This window comes from Bubalus kerabau, chromosome 14 (genome assembly GCF_029407905.1).
Source record: "Bubalus kerabau isolate K-KA32 ecotype Philippines breed swamp buffalo chromosome 14, PCC_UOA_SB_1v2, whole genome shotgun sequence".
NCBI lineage: Eukaryota > Metazoa > Chordata > Mammalia > Artiodactyla > Bovidae > Bubalus > Bubalus kerabau.
The window spans coordinates 68,409,632-68,430,998 of NC_073637.1; the positions used below are offsets into that span (position 1 = coordinate 68,409,632).

At 42.1% G+C, this 21,367-nt stretch overlaps 1 protein-coding gene across 1 annotated transcript; it reads right to left on the minus strand.

Annotated features, from left to right (window-relative positions):
* Positions 1-1,201: 1,201 nt before the first annotated feature.
* On the minus strand, positions 1,202-5,493 carry ERICH5 (glutamate rich 5). Its single transcript, XM_055546892.1, has 3 exons — positions 4,681-5,493; positions 2,769-2,882; positions 1,202-1,470 (listed from the first exon to the last, which is right to left on the minus strand). The coding sequence occupies exons 1-3, from the start codon at positions 5,375-5,377 to the stop codon at positions 1,460-1,462; spliced, it is 822 nt and encodes a 273-aa protein (XP_055402867.1). The 5' UTR covers positions 5,378-5,493; the 3' UTR covers positions 1,202-1,459.
* Positions 5,494-21,367: the final 15,874 nt, after the last annotated feature.

Consider the following 21,367-nt stretch of genomic DNA (forward strand, 5'->3'; position numbering starts at 1 on the left):
AACAAAAACTTAAAAAACAAAAAAAGCAAGAAAATCCAGCCCTGATGGTAGTTTTTCTATTAATTCATTTTAAATAGCTCAAGTCTTAATCCAGCTTCTGCATTTTGAATCTGGAAGCAAAATTAATAAACTTCTCTCAAAGTCTGGGAACTAAGAATCAGAGTGTACTTTGCTATATCAGTTTTAGGCAAAAGAAAAAAAACTTTAGCAAAGGAAGGGATGGTTTTGTGGTCTTATATGCACTTCTTCACAATATAAGGGCTAAATAAATTATCATTTACATTATAAAATGTGGATGTGTACACATACACTTCTGTTTTAGCATATCCATATAGCCTGGCATATACATTACCTTCTTATGGAAGAATTAGAAGCAAAAATCTTTATTATCTTTTCATAGAAGGACTAAAGGACAAAGGGGAAACAACTTTTCATACCTTTCTGTATTATTTGAGTTTTTTTGCTATAGGCAATTATTACTTTAATTTTGTTTTAAAAAATTAATTAGCAGATTATTTAGATGGAATATTTTAATTTTGGAATCTTCAAATATGGAACATTTCCATTTTCTTTCTAGGTTTTGAATTTAAAATATATTAATATTATCTAAAAGAATAAGAACAATTTCTAAAAATATCTTAATAACCACATTAAAGGCCAAAAACAAAAGTATAGAAAGTACCAGAAATTTATACAAATTTCTAAATTTTTCTGAGAATAAATTATTTTAGTTATTATGGAAAAATGGGATCAATAAATAATTTGAAAACTTCTAATTTACAACTCTATAATAATGCTTTTGAGAAAGACTTCTTCAAAGAATGAGTTCTGAATAGATCTCTTTAACATATGCTAGAGATTTAAAAAAAAATCCACACAATGAAGAACAAAACTTTAAGCCTATTAAGTAATTGAATCCTACTATTTCAGTACTTGATACAAAGTACAATCACTTTCTAAGGTGATCATTCATATTTTACACTAAGCTCTGACATTTTCTACTTACTAGATACCTATACAAAGATATCTTTAGGTCAGGAAAAACACCTTTGGATACAAAATATAGCTTAAGAGATGTTATATCAGTTCTGAGTTATATAACTTTCTGACCCCAAATTATTGCTAGTTTTGGAACTACACCAAATATATAGTGTTACTAAGCTTGACCAGCTTTGGAATGAAAACATTAGAATCGCACAAATCCATATTTTAAATATTTTTTTAATGAAGGAAGTATAAATGGGAATCCTTGGTACTTGTTATTCACTTATTGATTTGACAAATACTTATCAAGTACCTATCATTTTCATGAAAGCATCCATCTTTTCCATTAAAAGAGTAAAATGCATGAATTCAAAGACACATACAAAAGTCCTTCTCAATAAAATCACAATCCAGCTTCTTTATTTTGCAGACAGGATGAGGTCATCTACTCAAGTAACTCCTCTTGTTACCTACCTCAATTCAACTCTTTAAAGTCAGAAACATAAAAACATTAAAATCAGAGTAAAGATAATTCTTCCCTCTATTCTATGTTCTTAAAATTAATTACATCATCTTCATAGTTTAATACAGAAGCTAAAGTAAAAGAGTCTAGTTAATTCATCTAAGAAGTTATCTTTAAACTATATATTTACAAATAAGATAAAGATACCAAATGTGTCCAGAATATAATTCTATCCTGATATTCATAAGCACAAGGCACTAATTGGTGAAAAAGATTGCTATCATTATTCTTATTCACATATAATCACAGATAATAATTTATCAAAATCCCTTGGCAACTTTGGAGGAATTCTTGAAAGGTGACTTTCTATATCATTTTAACATTAATGAAATATTATAAATGGTTTTTAAATCTTGATTTTTTTAGTTCTTTCCCACCTCTAAAGCCTAATATTAAATCAAAGTAATCTTAAAAAAAAAAAAATAGAGCCCAAGGAATAGACTCCACATAGGCAACAAATCTAGTTTTTAATTCTTGCTGTTTGTTGCCTCTGAAATACATTTAAAAGTCAATTTAAAATACCTTTAATGTCAGTTAAAGGAATAACACCAATTGAAACACCTCACATACATATAAAATCACTAGATGATTCAAAATGGCACATTAAAAATGTGTAGCCTTTCATTGTGAAAAATGCCTAATTTTATAACAGCACCAGAGTCTGTATTCCTTTTACAAGCATTTTGTTGCCATTTTTCATACACCATGATCATTAAGGATCCTTGGTAGTAGATAGGCTTAAGGAAAGAAGATAATTAAATGACACACTTTCCCAGGTTCCTACTAGCTTTAAATTCTGTGATAGGAAAGAAATACTAGATAGAAGTTGTCCCATTGTTGTTAATCATTCTTATTCCATCCTAATTCTGTATGACTTCATTATCATGAGCTGCCTAAAATTTACTTAACTCCTTTCTCCAGTCACCTATAGTTAAAGGTGTATGTTTTCTTTTAGGGTCTCACTGTTCTACACTGAATGGACCCATTGCCACAATGAAGAAAATGCCCTCACACTCTTAAATGAACATATACTCTAGTCAATACTGGCTCTGGCTACTGTAGTTCTGAATTCTAAGTAGCTAAGAAAACCATTTATAGCTTAGCAGTTCTATGGAACAATGTAATCAAGAACATGATAACTACATTTTCCTGGTATAAAACATGTCAATGTTGAAAGATACCATCTGTAACCACAACTTCACTGCAGTTTTCTGTCTTCTCTGTTATAACATGCTGTGTCCCTTCACCCTTCCATCCATACCTATCTGTGTGGCTGCTGAAAGATCCATGGCTTCTCCTGTTTCTTCTTTTTTTTCAGCCCCTTCACTGACTTTCTCACTCTCCATCTCTGTTTCAACCGTTTCCCCTGTCTCACCTGGAAAATTAACCAAAGGGGATATTAAGAGATACTTATTTAGCATTAACAACCAAGTGCTCCACACCTGGTTTCCAACAGGGGCAGCTCTTGCTCTTTAAGTCTAAACAGTAGGTTTCTCTAGGGATGTCAAGAAAGGCAATTGCCCTGGGTCTCTGAGATCTTCAGAGGGCCAATGTCACTTACTGTTTCTGAGTCTTGGCACTCTCTTATATAAAATCAGGATGCGGATGGCAGAACATATTACAAATAGAAAGTTCAAAATATGGTCTAGGGGTGTCCAGAAACCTGTCTTGTTTGGTCATTCTGGTGTTTAAAGAAAACAATCATCAAACTTTTAAAGAGCTGAAACATTTAAAAGTCCAGGTATTACACATACAAATGTCTCCCTAAGAAGTCAGTTCGGGCAACACTGGCCCCTATGTTTTGAATGGAGCCAAGAAGCAGCTGCCTCTTTTGATAGGATTGTGCTCCTGTTCACCAAGGTCCCTGGGGCTCCCCGCAACATTATATGTGCCCCTCAATTCACCCACTGCCATCACCCTAGGCCCCAAAGACTTGAGTGTGCCAAGCCTGTATAACAAATATACGCTTTTACTTGCTTCTGCCTTCTGATTCCCAAAGCACTTTTATATACCTTCATTAAAGCATTTACCTCAATAGATTGTGGTATTTTGTTTAAATTCTGCCTTCTCCCCACTAGACTGTGAACCCCTTGAGAACAGGGACTATCCCTTACTCCTGCACTGGGCACCAAGCAAATGATTAGACATTCAAAAACTGCTGCATTAACGAGTGAAATAATTAAGAAATAGACTGATGAATGTTTCACTTAATTCTACTGTAAGGTGAAGTTAAAATTTACCAAAATGTAAATCCTGCCCCAGAAGAATTTTTTAATTGTAACTCCAATAAAGAACAGTATAGATTTCATTTTCTTTATACAGGTAATGTACATGTTTTAAAAATACCATTTGCTAAGACATAGTACATTTCTCTAGTCTTCTCATAAAGATAAAAAGAGAAGAAGGACAAGGGGATATTGACAGTAATTTCTAAGGATAAGATTGCAAAGATGAATATGACACGCTAAGAGGCATTATTCTTGTGTTCTTTCATTAAAAAGTCAGTTCCTGGGCTTCCCTAGTAGTTCAGTGGTTAGGAGTCCCCCTTGCAATACAGGGAACACTGGTTTGATCCCCGATCTGGGAAGATATCACATGCCATGGAGCAACTAAGCCCATGGGCCATAGCATTGAAGCCAACTCACCTAGAGTCTGTGCTCCACAACAAGGAAAGCCACTACAGGGAGAGAAGCCTGCACACTGCAAGTATAGAGAGTAGCCTCCACTTGGCCGCAACTAGAGAAAGCCCACACACAACAAAGACCCAGTGCAACCAAAAATAAATAAATAAATAAAATTATATATTAAAAAAAAGTCAGTTCCTCCACTGACCATCTTTACGTTGGATGTTCATACCATACATGGGGCCTGATGAAGAGTGAACTTGGAAAAATTCAGAAATTTTAACATTGCTTCAATATCCCATTTCATTTAACAATGAAACTAGGTTAAAAATCTAGATACTTTTCTAAAGACTATGCTTTAGAAAACTTTTGCTGGAAAGCCAAGTTGCCTGTTGTTCAAGTCTGGAAGACTTTTTAGTTGGGATCACGGGAACTTCAACCACTGAGAGACTCCGGGGTGGGGGAGCTGTGTGTCAGCCTCCCCCACCCCCCAGAGATGATCTCTTATGGGGCACGTCTAAACAACGGGATCTGACAGCATGACTTTACCTTCAATGTGTTGGTCCTCTTCGTTAGTGTGAATTTTCCTGGCCATTTCCACCTTCGCCCCTGTCTCTAGAATTCCGGCCGGATGTTCCATGCTTTCAACTGTTCTTTCAGGTTGGATCTTCTGCATGTTCCCCGGACCTTGGGGAGTTTTATGGGGTGAATCAGCCTTTACAGCTGTCTCCACAGACTGACTTGCGTCCAACACTTCCGGTCCGCCGTGCTCTCTGGGAATCGTCTCTCGAAGCTGGGGCTGCTCATCTTTCCCCAGCGTTTCCGGAAGTCGCTTCTCTTCCTCGGCTTCCACAGACTGACTTCCGTCCGACACTTCCGGTCCACCATGCTCTCTGCGAATCGTCTCTCGAAGCTGAGACTGCTCATTTTCCCCCAGCGTCTCCTGAAGTTGCTTTTTTCCCTCGGCTCCCACAGACTGACTTCCGTCCAACACTTCCAGAGATGCATTCTCTTTGGGAACTGCTTCTACAAGTTGGGATCGCTCATCTTCTCCAACTGTTTCTTGAAGTTCCTGTGTCTCAGCTGTTTCCACAGGCTGACTGCCTTCCAATATCTCCGGAGATTCTGTCTCCTTGGGAACTGTCTCTGGGAGTTGGGACTGTTCACCCTTTCCCCCAGCTTCTTGAGATCCTGGCTCTCTGGCTGCTTCCAGAGGAACTCTCTCAGCTGTTCCTAGAGGGGTCATCTCTCCGGCAGCTTGTGGATCCTCAGTACCTTCCACTGCTCCAGGAGAGTCCCTCTCTCCCGCTGTTATCAAAGGCTGATTCTTGGCTTCCGCTCCTAAAGGTTCAGTCTCAGCACTTCCTTTCAAAGGTGGAGCCTCTGTCACTGCTTCCGCGTCCTCCTTTCCTTCTGCTCCTGGAGCACCATCTTTACCACCTTGCTGAGGTGGCTCAGACCCCTTCAGTCCCTGCAGAGGCTGAGTTTCCTCTGTGGCTTCTGGTGGGTCTGCAGCCTCCTTTGCCAGGGGCTGTTCAGGGAGGGACTGAACACCATTAGCTGTGGACACGGCTGAGATCTTGAGCTTGTCTAATGGAGGAAGGCTTTCCTTTTGTACTTTGCCACACAAAGTAGATTCTCTGCCCAGTGCACGTGGTTTTGGCTGGACAAAGCAGGACTCGCTTTCTTCTGTGGCTGAAAAATAGGTATTTGAAGTTACTTTTTATTATTCATTTGAAAAGAAAAATACAAATTATTATTCGGTTTCTAACCTGAGAATGGAGAAGGCAATGGCACCCCACTCCAGTACTCTTGCCTGGAAAATCCCATGGATGGAGGAGCCTGGTAGGCTGCAGTCCATGGGGTTGCTAAGAGTCGGACAGGACTGAGCGACTTCACTTTCACTTTCATGCATTGGAGAAGGAAATGGCAACCCATTCCAGTGTTCTTGCCTGGAGAATCCCAGGGATAGGGGAGCCTGGTGGGCTGCCGTCTATGGGGTCACACAGAGTTGGACACGACTGAAGCAACTTAGCAGCAGCAGCAGCAGCATCCTGAGAAAGTGTATTGCTATCAAGAAGCAAGTTTAACAGTTCAAGAAAGTCTCGTGTAGAATCGAATACAAAGAGGCCATACCATGCCCTTAACACACCACAAGTCAAGTTTCTCTAGTGTTTTCAGCTCAAATACCTCATCTTAAACATGAAATCCTTCAAAATCATTTTCTTTTTCCGTTTGTTCCTTGTGCACCTGCTTGTGGCTCCTGTCTCATATTCTAATGTAGTATATTTTGTTTCCTCACACTCTTTCCTCTGTCCTGCCCTTTCTCTTCCTTAGGCTGAGTAGATTTCACAGCATAAGTAGTGGCCCTTGGGCTGCTAGAGAGGTCTTACCTTCCCCTTAAAGCAGAAGGACCATCCAAGACATAATATTAAAAAGCAGAGACGTTACTTTGCCAACAAAGGTCTGTCTAGTCAAAGCTATGGTTTTTCTAGCAGTCATGTATGGATGTGAGAGTTGGACTATAAAGAAAACTAAGTGCTGAAGAATCGATGCTTTTGAACCATGGTGTTGGAGAAGATTCTTGAGAGTCCCTTGGACTGCAAGGAGATCCAACCAGTCAATCCTAAAGGAAATCAGACCTGAATATTCACTGGAAGGACTGATGTTGAAGCTGAAACTCCAATACTTTGGCCACCTGATGTAAAGAACCTATTCATTGGAAAAAACCCTGATGCTGGGAAAGATTGAAGGCAGGAGGAGAAGGGGACGACAGAGGATGAGATGGTTGGATAGGGTCACCAACGCAGTAGACATGAGTTTGAGTAAGCTCCAGGAGTTGGTGATGGACAGGGAAGCCCGGTATGCCGTGGTCCTTGGGGTCGCAAAGAGTCAGATACAACTGAGTGACTGAACTGGACTGAACTGAAAGCAGAATGGCCCTCAGTGAATGGAAAAGGCCCCATGCTAGAGAAGCCCTAATATGTAAAGACTGAGATGTCTGGGAGAGAAAGTAGCAGGCACAGATCAGTCTGGGTTTCATTCATTTTGGGGGGCCCAGTTGGGAAAGAGCTCAAGAGAGAGCTGGGTAGAATGCATTTTTTTTTCCTCTGCATTTCTGGTTCTTCTTCCAATTGTGTAACCTTGGGAACTTGGTTCCTAGTAGTTATGTCTGTAAAATGGCAGTGAATCTGTTTCTCCCACCTGTGTCATAGTTGCATGAGGCATCATATGACATTAAACAATGAAGGCAGAAATGTTCTCTCAACAGTTTAAGAAAGCAGCATGGCAACATGCTTACACCCTTTGACCCAGTGATCCTGCTTCTGGAAATTCATCCTAAAAACAAAAATATCAGTAAAATGCTTTGGGGAAAATGTATCAGCCCAGTATTCTTTCGAATAGCAAAACTGGGGAAACAATTTAAAAGTCTAATAATTTAGGAGAAAGATCAAGAATCCACTGAGTGGAATATTATTGTCAGACCATATGCTGACCATATGCTAAAATAAGACAATGATTATATAATAAGATAAAAATCAGCACTTCCAGTTGGTTTATCAGATAAAATAATGCATAGAAAATGTGTACTACCACAAGGTCTGTTTTGCAATTAAATGTTCAATAAGTTAGCTATCAGTTTTATGCATAGCACAATTACAACAGTGTTGATCATTGGAAGGGAGAAACAGAAGAAAAATAGAAAAGGAGATATTTGAAGAAAATAAACCAGCATGTTAAAATGGGCCTCTAGACGATATATTTCCTCTTCTATCCTTTTTTCCTCCAAAAATATTTTTTCTTCTTTTCTTTCCTAGGTTACCCCTGACCTAAGTTATACAGGTAAGGTAAGTCACTTCAGTCGTGTCCGACTCTGTGCGACCCCATAGACGGCAGCCTGCCAGGCTCCCCCGTCCCTGGGATTCTCCAGGCAAGAACACTGGAGTGGGTTGCCATTTCCTTCTCCAATGCATGAAAGTGACAAGTGAAAGGGAAGTCGCTCAGTCGTGTCCGACTCCTAGCGACCCCATGGACTGCAGCCTACCAGGCTCCTCCATCCATGGGATTTTCCAGGCAAGAGTACTGGAGTGGGGTGCCATTGCCTTCTCCGAAGTTACACAGGTACATAGTTTAAAGAGTTATGTTTATCTAATGTAAGTTAAGATATACAACTAAGACTCAGGTCTCCTCTCCCATTTCCCCTTCTCTAGGGTTAAATGTTTTCATTCTTTTAGCTGTTTTTGGAGGGATTTTCCCCCCTATATTTCTAAGAGAATCGCTACTTCTTTGTTTTTTAGTTTGGCTATTTCAGTTAATTCCCACTATAAAAAACATTTTTTTCCCCTTGCCTCCATCACCCTTCACCCTCTCAAATTACATTTCAATTCAGAAATTGCACATTAGTATTGATTTAAAATAGTAATCATGTTGTAATTTAGATTTTATCGATATTCAGTTATACGTACATATAATAAATATGTCTGCAATGAAGAACTGAGCCAGGTAGTCAGCTATTCGATTTTTTGTTTTTCCCTGAGTTAGTAACTGTCATGGTTCTTTACTTCCTTAGTTTATGTATTCTCATGAGTTCAACTCACTGCCAATTGTTTTCTCTTTTTAATACATTTACTCACATCAGTCTCCCAGCCTATCTCTGAGAATGTGTGTGGATCCCCCCATGGAGAGGGATTAGACATGAAGCTGGAAAAGCACAGTCTAGGGAGGATTTTGTGAGACACGGGGCACAGGCTGTGGGCCTGGGGGTCCGTGGTACAAAGCTGGGAGGAGGGCTATCCTTCACTCCCCCTTCTCTGGCCTCATCACGCATGGAGCCTTCAAATTAACAGCACAGAAGGCAACTTAACAGAAGTGATTTCTCAGGTCTATGAAGAAATTCGTTATGACAAGACAATTCATTTAGATGCCACACAAAGGATGTTTCAGTGATGGTTGCCTTAGGGAACTGACAAGGAAATGTACTATTATACTAATCACAAATGTCTTCCAAATTGTATTTTCTGGGAAAACAGTTATTACAGTGATCAGTACTGTCAGTTAAATGAGACAAACGACTTTCAGCCAGCAGTGCCAGCTGTGGGTGCACTGTAATGTCATCATTTTTCTAGAGCAGAAAGCTGTGGGGGAAAAAAAATGTGTTGACACACCCAAATCATAGCCACTCAACTTCATGTTTTGAAACATATATTGTGCCATCAGGATTGTTGTTGTTGAGTCACTGAGTCATGTGATTCTTTGTGACACCATGGACTGCAGCACACCAGGCTTCCCTGTCCCTCACGATCTCCCAGAGTTTACCCAAATTCATGTCCATTGAACAGCACCGAACAGCCAACCCACTGGAAAAGACCCTGATGCGGGGCAAGATTGAAGGCAAAAGGAGAAGAGAGAAGCAGAGGATGAGATGGTTGGAGCGCATCACTGATTCAATGGACATGAACTTGGGCTATCAGGATAAGTCAAGGTATTTTTTCTCAAAAAAACAAATGCTTTGTGAAAATTTATTTATCCACAAATGGTGTCCAAGGGATCTATCAATTTCTTCCATAATTAGAACTTTTATGCCCATGGTCACAGCATGAATTTTCATTCTTATGTACTTTTCCTAATCTTACTATCAGACCTAAAGTAGGAAAATGTCCTTGACATATAATATTCTTATATTGCAACCTGAAAATAGTCAACCAAGCTGAGAAATATTACAAAAGAAGTCACTGTCTTGAATATTTGGGGGGGTAGCCCCCAAAAGCTAAAACATTTTCAAAATGATCACCAAAAATTAGAGAAAACGCTGGAAGTGTAGTGACACACTTATTTGGTAATTCATGTTGATTAACTGCACCCTGAATTTTGAAATAAATGCATTTTGGAGGTAATGACCTCTAGTGGTCATGTATGGATGTGAGAGTTGGACTGTGAAGAAGGCTGAGCACCGAAGAATTGATGCTTTTGAACTGTGGTGTTGTAGGAGACTCTTGAGAGTCCCTTGGACTGCAAGGAGAGCCAACCAGTCCATTCTGAAGGAGATCAGTCCTGCGTGTTCATTGGAAGGACTGATGTTGAAGCTGAAACTCCAATACTTTGGCCACCTGATGCGAAGAGCTGACTCATTTGAAAAGACCCTGATGCTGGGAAAGGAGGAGAAGGGGACGACAGAGGATGAGATGGTTGGATGGCATCACTGACTCAATGGACATGGGTTTGGGTAGACTCCAGGAGTTGGTGATAGACAGGGAGGCCTGGCGTGCTTTGGTTCATTGGGTTGCAAAGAGTCGGACACGACTGAGCAACTGAACTGAACTGAACTGAATCACTCAATAATTCTTTTTCCTACGTGGTAGAAGAGTATAAGCTGCTCTAAAGGGAGGACAGATATCTTATGACCCTGAAAATGGCACCTCTAATGCACTGGGTCTGAATCCTGGTTCTTCCACCTACTAGCTTTGCTCAGCCTCTGTGTGCCTCAGTTTCATCACCTGTAGAGTGGGAAGAGGGGCAGCTGAACTGTTGTGAGGATTACATGAGTTAACACCTGGAAAACCACCATCACAGTGACTGGTGCCCCCTGAGCATCAGTCAAGTTAGCCATCGTGAGCGTTACACTTCACGTGACAGCTGCAGCAAGGAAGAGGTCCTGGCGGACACAAAGAAAGGGAAGGCCATTACATTCATCCTAATCCTACTACCTTTCTCTGAGCCTATTCAGAAAGGACAGAAGATCAGAGTAGATAAGTGAAAGGGTTGGAAAACAAATGCTTGTTTCAAACCAACTCTCAGAGAACGCCACGAAAAAGACAATGGTAACCACCGCACTCCCTTTCTTATCCTTAGGAAGGTTTTTATCCCCAGCTGCTGATGAAGGACACATTTTGAATCTATTCATCCTCCTTCCTCTTCAGCTGGAGCCAGGGGTTCCAGACTGTTGTGCTGTTAAGTGTGATCCTCACCCATCATTTACTTAACCATGCAATTCAAAGTCTCCGGACCTCAGTTTCCTTACGTGATCTTTGCCTTTCAGGATTGTCAGGATAATTGATAATTCAGAGGGGTTATATGTGTCATTACCCGACGTGGTACGAGACAAGAGAAGGTACTCAGTAAACAAGGGATGAAGCAAATGGCTCTGCAGGTTTCTCAGTGCATGGGGGTGTCCTGCTGAAGGGGCGAGGGAGGCCTGAACCCCAGCCACGTGCACTGGCAAGGGTGCAGCCCTCAGGGGTGGGGAGGGCGGCTTTTTCTAATTTCATAAAGGTCCTCTGTGGGCTACTGATGGCCCTGGCCCTGTCAAACAATTAAAGATAATTCTGCAACAGAAAGAATGAACTGCAACATTAAAGAGCTTGGATAAACAGTCCCCTAACACTACAAAGCTATCACTGTTGACCTATAAAATTCTGTTGTTACCATGGTAAGTTTTAAATCAGATTGTTGACAGATAACGGAGTAGTATTCGCGTCAGCCATGATTTGACTGGACTTGACTAGTATCAATAAAAGCCAGTGTTAGCTTTTATATAAATGTGTCTGTGCTTAGTCGCTCAGTCGTGTCTGACTCTTTGAGACCCCATGGACTATACAGTCCATGGAATCCTCCAGGCCAGAATACTGGAGTGGGTAGCCTTTCCCTTCTCCAGGGGATCTTCCCGACCCAGGAATTGAACCAGGGTCTCCTGCATTGGAAAAGACTCTGATGCTGGGAGGGATTGGGGGCAGGAGGAAAAGGGGACGACAGAGGATGAGATGGCTGGATGGCATCACCGACTCGATGGATGTGAGTTTGAGTGAACTCCGGGAGATGGTGATGGACAGGGAGGCCTGGCGTGCTGTGATTCATGGGGTCACAAAGGGTCGGACACGACTGAGCGACTGAACTGAACTGAACTCCTGCATTGCAGGTGGATTCTTTACCAACTGAGCTATATAAATAAATATGCTTCATTCTGTTTGCTGGCTTTGATTTCATTTATTTAAGTGCCTATTATATGCCAGCTCTGGGCTAAGCACAAGGGTTACAGCAGTTAACAAGGAAGACCTGGTCCTTGTCATCCTAGACTTCCCTGTCTGCAGGGAAATTCAAATAATATCCATTCCCTTATTAAGCACAACTTGGTACCTAGGCACAATCTCTTATGTAAGGATCTCCATGCTGCATCCACCCGGTTTTGTGAATCCCCTATACCTCCTGGAGGTAGAAGGTTCTAAACCTTTTGTTCACAAACAGGAGACATTCTATGCCTAATCTGTATTATTATGTAATAAATATTGTGGACAGATGCATTGTTTCCACATCCAAAGTTGTTTAAGGATATGTCTGTTTTCTGAACCCTACATTTTATCAAATCATACACTGCTCTGGGCGTATTTCTTTGGTGCTCATTATCTCTCTTGATTCTGTTGTAAGTTGATCCATGCGCAAATTTGTTGTGACAGCTGAACTAACAGAACCCTCGTTGCAAGCACCGTTGTGATAGGCACACAAAGAAATTAAATACTAGGCAACATTACAGAAGGGATTAGAACCAGAGCTAACATACCTGAAATTCACATTATGGTGGAAGCTTTTCTACTCCGTTCGTTACTCTAATCAAAAATGAAGTTTCTACCCAGCAAGGAGAAAAACTTGAGGTCAATATTTCCCATTCCATGGCCAGAACGTATCAACCATCCCAAAGATCTCACTGGATGGTCTGCTGAGTTTTCTAGAGAATCAGTGAACAGCAGGATCCTCATATTTTCCCTTGCTGCCACCATTTCTAGGTTCTGGTAGCTTCTGAGTTTTGGGAACCAGGGATGCAGCATGAATCCACTCTAAAGGAAGAGTCCAACTCGTCTTCTCATGTTCTTTCTTTGCTTTCTCCTCAATTCCATTCCATCATTTTTCCATCCATCCAACAAATTCTTGTGGAGCTAACAGTGGGGCTATACTCCATGTTTCTGCACTTTTCCCTCATCAAAGTATGTAAAGATACTGACCCTGTGTGCCACGGCACAAATGCTAATCCCCAAGGGTGTGTTCTATCAGTCAAAAGATATTTAAAAAGGCATTCATTTTGGCACTTCCCTCGTGGTCCGGTGGTAAGACTCAGTGCTCCCACTGCAGGGGGCCTAGGTTCCATCCCTGGTCAGGGAACTAGATCCCACATGCTACAACTAAGAGTTTACATGCAGAAACTAAAGATCCTGCATGCGGCAATGAAGATCGAAGATCCCGTGGGCCACAACTAAGATCCAGCACAGACAATAAATAAATAAATACAAATTTTTAAAAAACGCACTCATTTTGAAGAGTTACATCCCATGTAACTGGAGTATGAAACCATTAGTCAAAAAACCCTACAGAGGGCAAATAAAAGTCAGACAAACCACTCTCCATTTTTTAGTAGTACTACCTGAATTGACGTATCTAAAACTAGTTTTGACATCACGAGGTAAATGCGTTTAAGTCTGAAGGTAAATCTAATTTTGAAATTTAGGCACAGACAAACAAGAACATGCAGTTGGAAAGATACTACTGGAATATTTGATAAGTACACATGGAGATGGGGCAGGGGGCTTCCACCTAGGCCGACATTTAAGAGCTACAGAGCCAGTCCTCAAGCCATGACGAATAGTTACCTCCTTCAGGTACGACTTTCCAGTTTCATTGTCTTTGGTTTCCTCTAGACTCCTATAAGATGAACTCTTATTTCAAAAAAGGTGTTGCATTAAACATCACATTAAAAAATATCAACAGTAGTTGCACTTAAAAAGGCAAGTTTCATTGATTGACGGTCATTACTGGCACATGGGGATCCAATGTTTGGGCAGAAATGCAGTCTAAAAAATCAAAGATGTCTCAATGAACAAGGAAGAAGAAAGACAAGTGAAGATTATCTCTCTGATATTCACACACTGTGACCCTTCACCAACCTAAACGGGTCGCACCCATGATGCTTCACTAGGAACCAGAGTGGCTAACATTTACTGAGGCACTGTGCCTAGAGCTTTACAGGGATCATCTCATTCAACCTTCCCAACAACTCCATAAGGTAAGTCATTATTATCTCCATTATACAGCAGAGGAAATATGACACTGAAAGACTAAGAACCTTTATCTAGGAAGGGCTCCAAGTTAGAGGCGGCAGAGCCTCAGATGTGAGCCCAAGGAAGTGGGATTCTGCCTGGAAGATTACGTGCTTTCAGGCAAACTGTGGCCCCAGAACCTGTACCATCAGTGTTTCCTGGGAGGTTCTGGGGTTTTGTTTCAGTGCTGATTCACAGGCCTGACCCCAGATCTACTGGCATTGCTGCCCAGCTTTAGACATCGGGCCTGGTCTCTGTCCTCATGCTAGCATGTCATGGGCAGCACAGAAGATGAGGTGAGTATACTAATTCAACAGTGAAGCAAGGGTCAGAGCTGGCCCAAGAGAGCTCCACACCAGGGAGCAAGACTTCTCTCAAGCTTCCTCATACCACAGGGCTGGGTGGGTTTGCTAAGCCTCCATCTCAGCTAGGTCAGGACAGAGGTCTTCTAATTTCTCATCTGAAATGAAGGTTTACACTTGCTGTGCCTTGCCCTCAAGGGCAGTGACCAAGGGGCTCCACTGACGCTCACAGTGGTGGCCAAACTCCAAGCTCAGCCCCTGAGTCCATGTCTGACCTCATCAGGGTGTCAACCTGTGATGTACAAAGGCATCAGTGGCCAAGGGGAGGGGTCTGTGCTCAAGAAGAAAGTATTCAGTTAGTGAGTCCGTAGCTGGGATGGAATGCTTAAATTTTGCAACAGAGCAGACATATGGACCTCAAGTCTGGGTGGTTAGCACACCCTGAGAATGTCCAGTTCTAGAAAGAGCAGTGGGCAGACCAAGCAGGACTGTGAGCCCAGGCCTTTCAGCTGACTGCTGCTACTCGTCTCTTAGGTTAGGGATCTCGGGCTGGGGATCCACATGCAATTCAGATGACTTTGCTGCCGTGGTCAGTACTGATCATATTAAGGGAACTGAGGGGCTTTGTTTCCCAGAATGAAAAGTCACTTGTAACAAAGCAGAAGTCTTCCTCTCCCCAGCCTAGGCACTTTGAGGCCAACACTGGGCTTCTGGCCCAGGCACTTGAAACCTGAATTGAATGACTTCTCTTTTTAAGCAGAGCGTTAAAAAGGCTTGGACCTAGGAAGAAGCAGGTTGAAACAGGAATCATAGAAACAATTAAACTGGAAGATTTCAATAAGATTAGAGTATAAAACAAACATCTACTCTCCACCTCGTCAAGGCTCACGGTCCCCAAAAAGAGTATCAGAGAAATTTAGGAGGCAGTGGTTAGTCATGTTGAGAACACATACCCCTGATATGATGTGATGAGAAGGGTCCTATACCTCCGCTCTTTTCCTCCCCCAAACCCATAATCCCAGTTTATCATAAGAAAAACATCAGAAAAGTATCAACTGAGGGACAGTCTACAAAGTAGCTGACCAGACCTCCTCAAAATTGTCAAGGTCATCAAAACGCCTGAGAAAATATCACTGTCAAGAGTAGTGTAAGGAGACATGACCATGACAACCAAATGCAATGCAGGCGATGGAACCCAGAACAGAAATAGGACATGAGAGAAAGACCAAGGAAATCTAAAAGTATGCCTGCGTGCTTATTCACTCAGTCATGTCCCACTCTTTGTGACCGCACTGTCTGTAGCCCGCCAGGTTCCTCTGTCCATGGGATTTCCCAGGCAAGAGTACTGGAGTGGGTAGCCATTCCCTTCTCCAGGGATCTTCTCGACCCAAGGATTGAACTCGGGTCTCCTGCATTGCAGGCGGATTCTTTACTGTCTGAACCTCCCAGAAAGCCCAAATAAAGTTAGACTTTGGTTAATAATAATGTGTCAAGCTTGGTTCATTGTTTGTGACAAAGCCACCCTACTAATATAAGATAGGAATAATAGGGTGAAGTAGATGTGGAACTTTCTATACTATCTTCATAATTTTCCTGTAAATCTAAAACTATTCTAAAATCATCTATGTTTTTAAAATTGTAGTAGCAAAACACAAAAGGAAGTAAAAAAGTTCTAGGAGCCTTAGAAAAACTGTTTCATAAAACTTTAGCCATCTGCATAGCCATTTTTATGATTTTTTAATATTTTGGTATGATTAATGCTATTACTAACAGTATTTTTGACACTTTCCTTTAGCAAACTTACCAGAAAGGAAAAAAAGTTCAGGAACTCAAAACATTTAGAGATTTAAAACTTGATCTTGAGGGGGGAAAAAAATCAAATTGTTATCTTGGAAAAGCAGTAAAGAAAAATTGAGATTTACTAAAATTGATATCAATGAGAGATCATCTTTATTAAGGACTTATTAGATGATATTCCAAGCCAGGGGTCAGAATTTTTTTTCTATAAAGGGACAGAGAGCAAATATTTTCAGCTTTGCCAGGCATGGGGACATTATTTGCATGTGTGTATGTTAAGTCACTTCAGTTGTGTCCGACTCTTTGAGACCCTATGGACTATAGCCCAGCAGGCTCCTCTGTCCATGGGATTTCCAGGCAAGAATATTGGAGTGGGTTGCCATGCCCTCTTCCAGGGGATATTCCCCTAGCAGGGATCAAACCCAAGTCTCCAGCAGCTCCTGCATTGCAGGCAGATTCTTTACCACTGAGACACAAGGGTCATTATTGCAACTACTCAACTCTGTCACCTGTCATCACAGTGAGAAAGCAGTCTTAGACGATGTGTAAATGAATGGGCATGTCTGTGTTCCAAAAAAAACTTTATTTACAAAAAGAGGTGATGAGGGAACTTCCCTCTTGGTCCAGCGGCTAAGACTCTGCACTCCCAATGTAGGGGCCTAGGTTTGGTTCCTGGTCTGGGGACTAGATCCTACATGCAACTAAGACCTGGTGCAGCCAAATAAATTTTTCTAACATAGGTGTTAAAATAAGAACAGGTAGTGGGCTGGTTTGGCCAACAGGCCACTTTGCCAACCCCTGCTACAGGCAATACTTAGACTACATTCCAGGTACATTATACATATTAACTCATTTATGCTTCAGAACAAATGAGGAAATAGGAACCAATTGTTAATCCCTTTTTACAGATGACATCACTGAGGCATAAAAAGGTTGAGTGGCCCAGTGTCATACAACTAATAAATGACCCTCTGATACCCTGAACCAGATTTGAACCCAGTCTCACTTCAGACCCACATTTTAAATTGGAACTCTATACTGTCTCTTAGCATGCTGAAATTTTCTCTCTCACGTGTGCCCTCCACTCTAAACCTCTTTCACACACACACACACACACTCTGTTGCTCAGTCATGTCCGACTCTGCGACCCCATGGGTATAGTCCATAGAATTCTCTAGGCCAGAATACTGGAGTGGGTAGCCTTTTCCATCTTCAGGGGATTTTCCCAACGCAGGGATCGAACCCAAGTCTCCCACATTACGGGTGGATTCTTTGCCAGCTGAGCCACAAGGGAAGCCCAAGAATCCTGGAGCGGGTAGCCTATCCCTTCTCCAGGGGATCTTCCCCACCTAGGAACCAAACCGGCTATCAGGGAAGCCCCCAAAGGTGATCACAGCCTCTCATAAGTATCTAGTCTGTAGGGGCTACTCCGGAGCAAACAAAGGAAAAGGAAATTAGCCAAAAGAAACTATGGGGTTCCTATCAGTTTTAGGGAAATGAAAAAAGTTAGAATAAGTAGCGGGGGGAAAGTTCCTTATCATTACTGATGACCGTGAGAAGGAAGTGAGGAGAGCAACTGGGGAGGACATTGCAACTTAGGTCCTCACTGGGAAGGCAAAGGCAGGTGTTCTCCTCGGTAAGAAAAACGACTAGTGAAACTGACAGAGCAGTTGGAATGCCTAGCCCAGGGCTTCCCATCTCTTTGATGTCGCGGCACACACAGAACACGGTATTTGTGCCGCACACAGAGCAGTGGAGGAAGCTACGCTGAGAAGGTTCGGGCCATCTGGACCCTGCCCTGTGGCCTGAGAGGCCGGGAGGAAGGCTGGCACACTGGATCCCAAGCTCACAGGCTGGGAAGCGCTCATACACACAACACAGGGGACAAAGATATATTTCAATCACCAAAGACAGACCAGAGCAGCATTAGCCAGGCAAGGCTGAGAAGGCAGACGAAGCAAGGTGGTCTGCCAAGAGTGGAACTCTCTGCAGGGCCCTTTAGGACTACGTTTGAAGGAAAAGCTGCTTGTTGGGGAGAGCAGAAAGGGCTTTTTCACTGAGTGTGAAGACAAATACATTGGAGGCTTGTAAAAGTATGTCCTTGAAATGAGTGTCCTGGTGAAGGGAGCAGAAAATTAATTCATAGACAAATAAATAAATACTTGATTTGATGGTACATCCTTACGCCTGTAAGGGAAGGAAGCAGATAGCCTTTCTTTCAGTAGACAGGAAGCAGGTCTATCACTGACCTCCCAGGGGCCTGGCATGGGGGGACCTGGAACAGCTACAACGGAGCTGGCCGAGGCAGAGAGCTCTGGTCATAGAAGAGGCTTGTTGAGCAGTCTCTTGACTGGGAGTCACCTTAGCCTACGACGTCAAGTTCATTTTGTACTTATCTGTCTTAGATGATGATAACTGGTGCTATCCTGATGTCCACTCTGAATTATACTGGCATGGCCATAGAGTAAATAGTATGTAAATGAAATTTGACTTCTGGTGACCCAGAAAGTAGATAGATAGGGCTGATGTGTCATGATGCTTCTTACATCTTTTTATATCTTGACTTTCCTACTTAATGTCCATTTGGACATGTCTCTTATCTAAATAGTCATGTATGGATGTGTCAGTTGGACCATAAAGAAAGCTGAGTGCCGAAGAATTGATGTTTTTGAACTGTGGTGTTGGAGAAGACTCTTGAGAGTCCCTTGGACTGCAAGGAGATCCAACCAGTCCATCCTAAAGGAGATCAGTCCTGAATATTCATTGGAAGGACTGATGCTAAAGCCGAAACTCCAATACTTTGGCCACCTGATGCGAAGAACTGACTCATTTGAAAAGACCCTGATGCTGGGAAAGATTGAAGGCGGGAGGAGAAAGGGGACGACAGAGGATGAGATGGTTGGATGGCATCACCGACTCAACGGACTTGAGTTTGGGTAAACTCCAGGAGCTGGTGATGGACAGGGAGGCCTGGAGTGCTGCAGTCCATGGGGTCGCAAGTGTCGGACACAACTGAGCGACTGAACTGAACTTGTCTAAACAGACCTAATACAATCTGATGGTCTCAAAGCAAGTAAAATCATACAGATTTGAAAGTCAAGAAGTATTTGGTATGAATAAAGAGCATGTTATCAGGCCTCAGGCGGGGTCTTTTGTCTTATTTGAAAAACCAGGGTGGAGGAGGGGCTGCAAGGAAGGTTGAGTGTGACATCTAAGAAAAGAGGGTCATCCCTCCCAGGTTGTCAGCATGCAGTCCGCACCTCACCAGAGCCCGGCCTGGTTACCCCGAGGACCCCAGAGCCCCTGGGCCCTTCCATGGGGAAGAAAATGGTGTCAGCTGAACCTGACCCCATGGCACTGACTGCCCTTCTCTCCATCTCCCGTGACCCCCCTTGTTTCTGAGCATGCTAGCAGTTCCTGGCTTATTTCACCCACTTTCATAAAGTGTAATGCCCATGGCATTTTAGCTATTTAAAATGATGTGAGGTTTTTTGATTTGGGTTTTGGGGGGGCTTCCCTCCCAATCTTCATCCTTAAAGGACACAGCTCTGACATCCCAGAATGTACACAAAAGAATCAAGTCTAGGGCCGGAGGGCAATTCCCAAGGAAGGGTTTAAGGAATGCGAACAATAACAGCTCCGGGGAAGTAAGGAAGCTTCTGAAGCCTCATGGTACTTTCCTGACATTAACACTCAATTGGAGAGTTACATTCAGATATTTCACTTAAAAAGAACAAAATCATTACCTGGACTACCTACATTTCTATACACTGGGATTCAAATCCTGGCCAAGTTCGATGTTTTATTTATCAGTTTTGGTGAGCCTTTCAAGTACTAGGTTTTTATTTTAAACTTGTTGTAAAACATTAACACAAAAGTGAAAGTGTACACGTGAGCTGGGACGTGTGGCAACCTTGCAGAAGCATGATTTCAGAGAACACAAGAAAGCTTTGTTTTGCTGTGTTGGTCTTTTTCTGCATGACCTAGGAGTCCCCTCACAACCTGACCTTGTCTTCTCAAGTCCAGCTGGACCAACGTTACCTTCCAGTCTTTGTTATTCTGCGGGGCCTGATGCCTACCCTCCCTCTGCTTTTCTCAGTAGCACTCTCATCTCCCTGAATCCCCATCTCTGTCAGTCCATCCATTCATCCAGCCACCCCCTCGATGTGGACTGCATGTCTTCTATGTTAACGGCCACACGATGAGTTCTAGCAGAACCGGGCCTGGACCCAGATGGGACTGGAGTTTGTGAAAAGAACAAGATCCATCATTCACTAGCTCTGAGACCTTGGGCAAGTTACTTATCCTCCCCAGGCTGAAATTTTCTAGCTGAATTCGGTGAAACTAAGGTTCTTATGAGGATTATATGAGAATACAGGCTCAAGTATCTGGAACCAAGTGGGTGCTCCTACCTCGTCTCCTGATTTCTGCTCCATGCCCATGTTTTGATGCAACTGTACTAAATGTCAAAAGCCTTCAATTTTAGAAAAAGATGTGTTGGTGATGAGAGTGTCATTTGGTACAACCTTATGAAGGCATTTAGGTAGTTAGCTCTCAAAATTATAAATGTGCTTGCCCTTTGACCTCGTAATGCCACTTTTTGGGAAATGGTCTTACAGTTACGCTTGTGCACTTTCAAAATGATGTATGTGTAAAGGAATTCACTGCAGCCTCATTTGCTGGAAACAAATCAAATGTCCCTCACTGGGGGTTTGGATAAATAAATTACACAGTGGATTCTTAACCAAGGGTAAAAAAAAGAGAAAGAAGTTCTCTATATTATAAAAAGATTATAGAAAGAGCTCCATATTTTTAGGTGAAAGAAATTAAGTGAAGAATAATAGTGGGTATAATACACCACATTTTATGAATAAAGATGGGAGAGGGAAATAATATTTGAAATGTATAAAGAAACTTTGGGAGAATATATTAAAAAAAAAAACTAATAAAAATTTTTATCCATAGATGTGATTGTACTGAGCAGATGGTGAGGCTGGGGTGGGAGGTGGACTTTTCACTGTGTGCGTTTTTCAGATGTTTTCAGTTTTATGACTATTC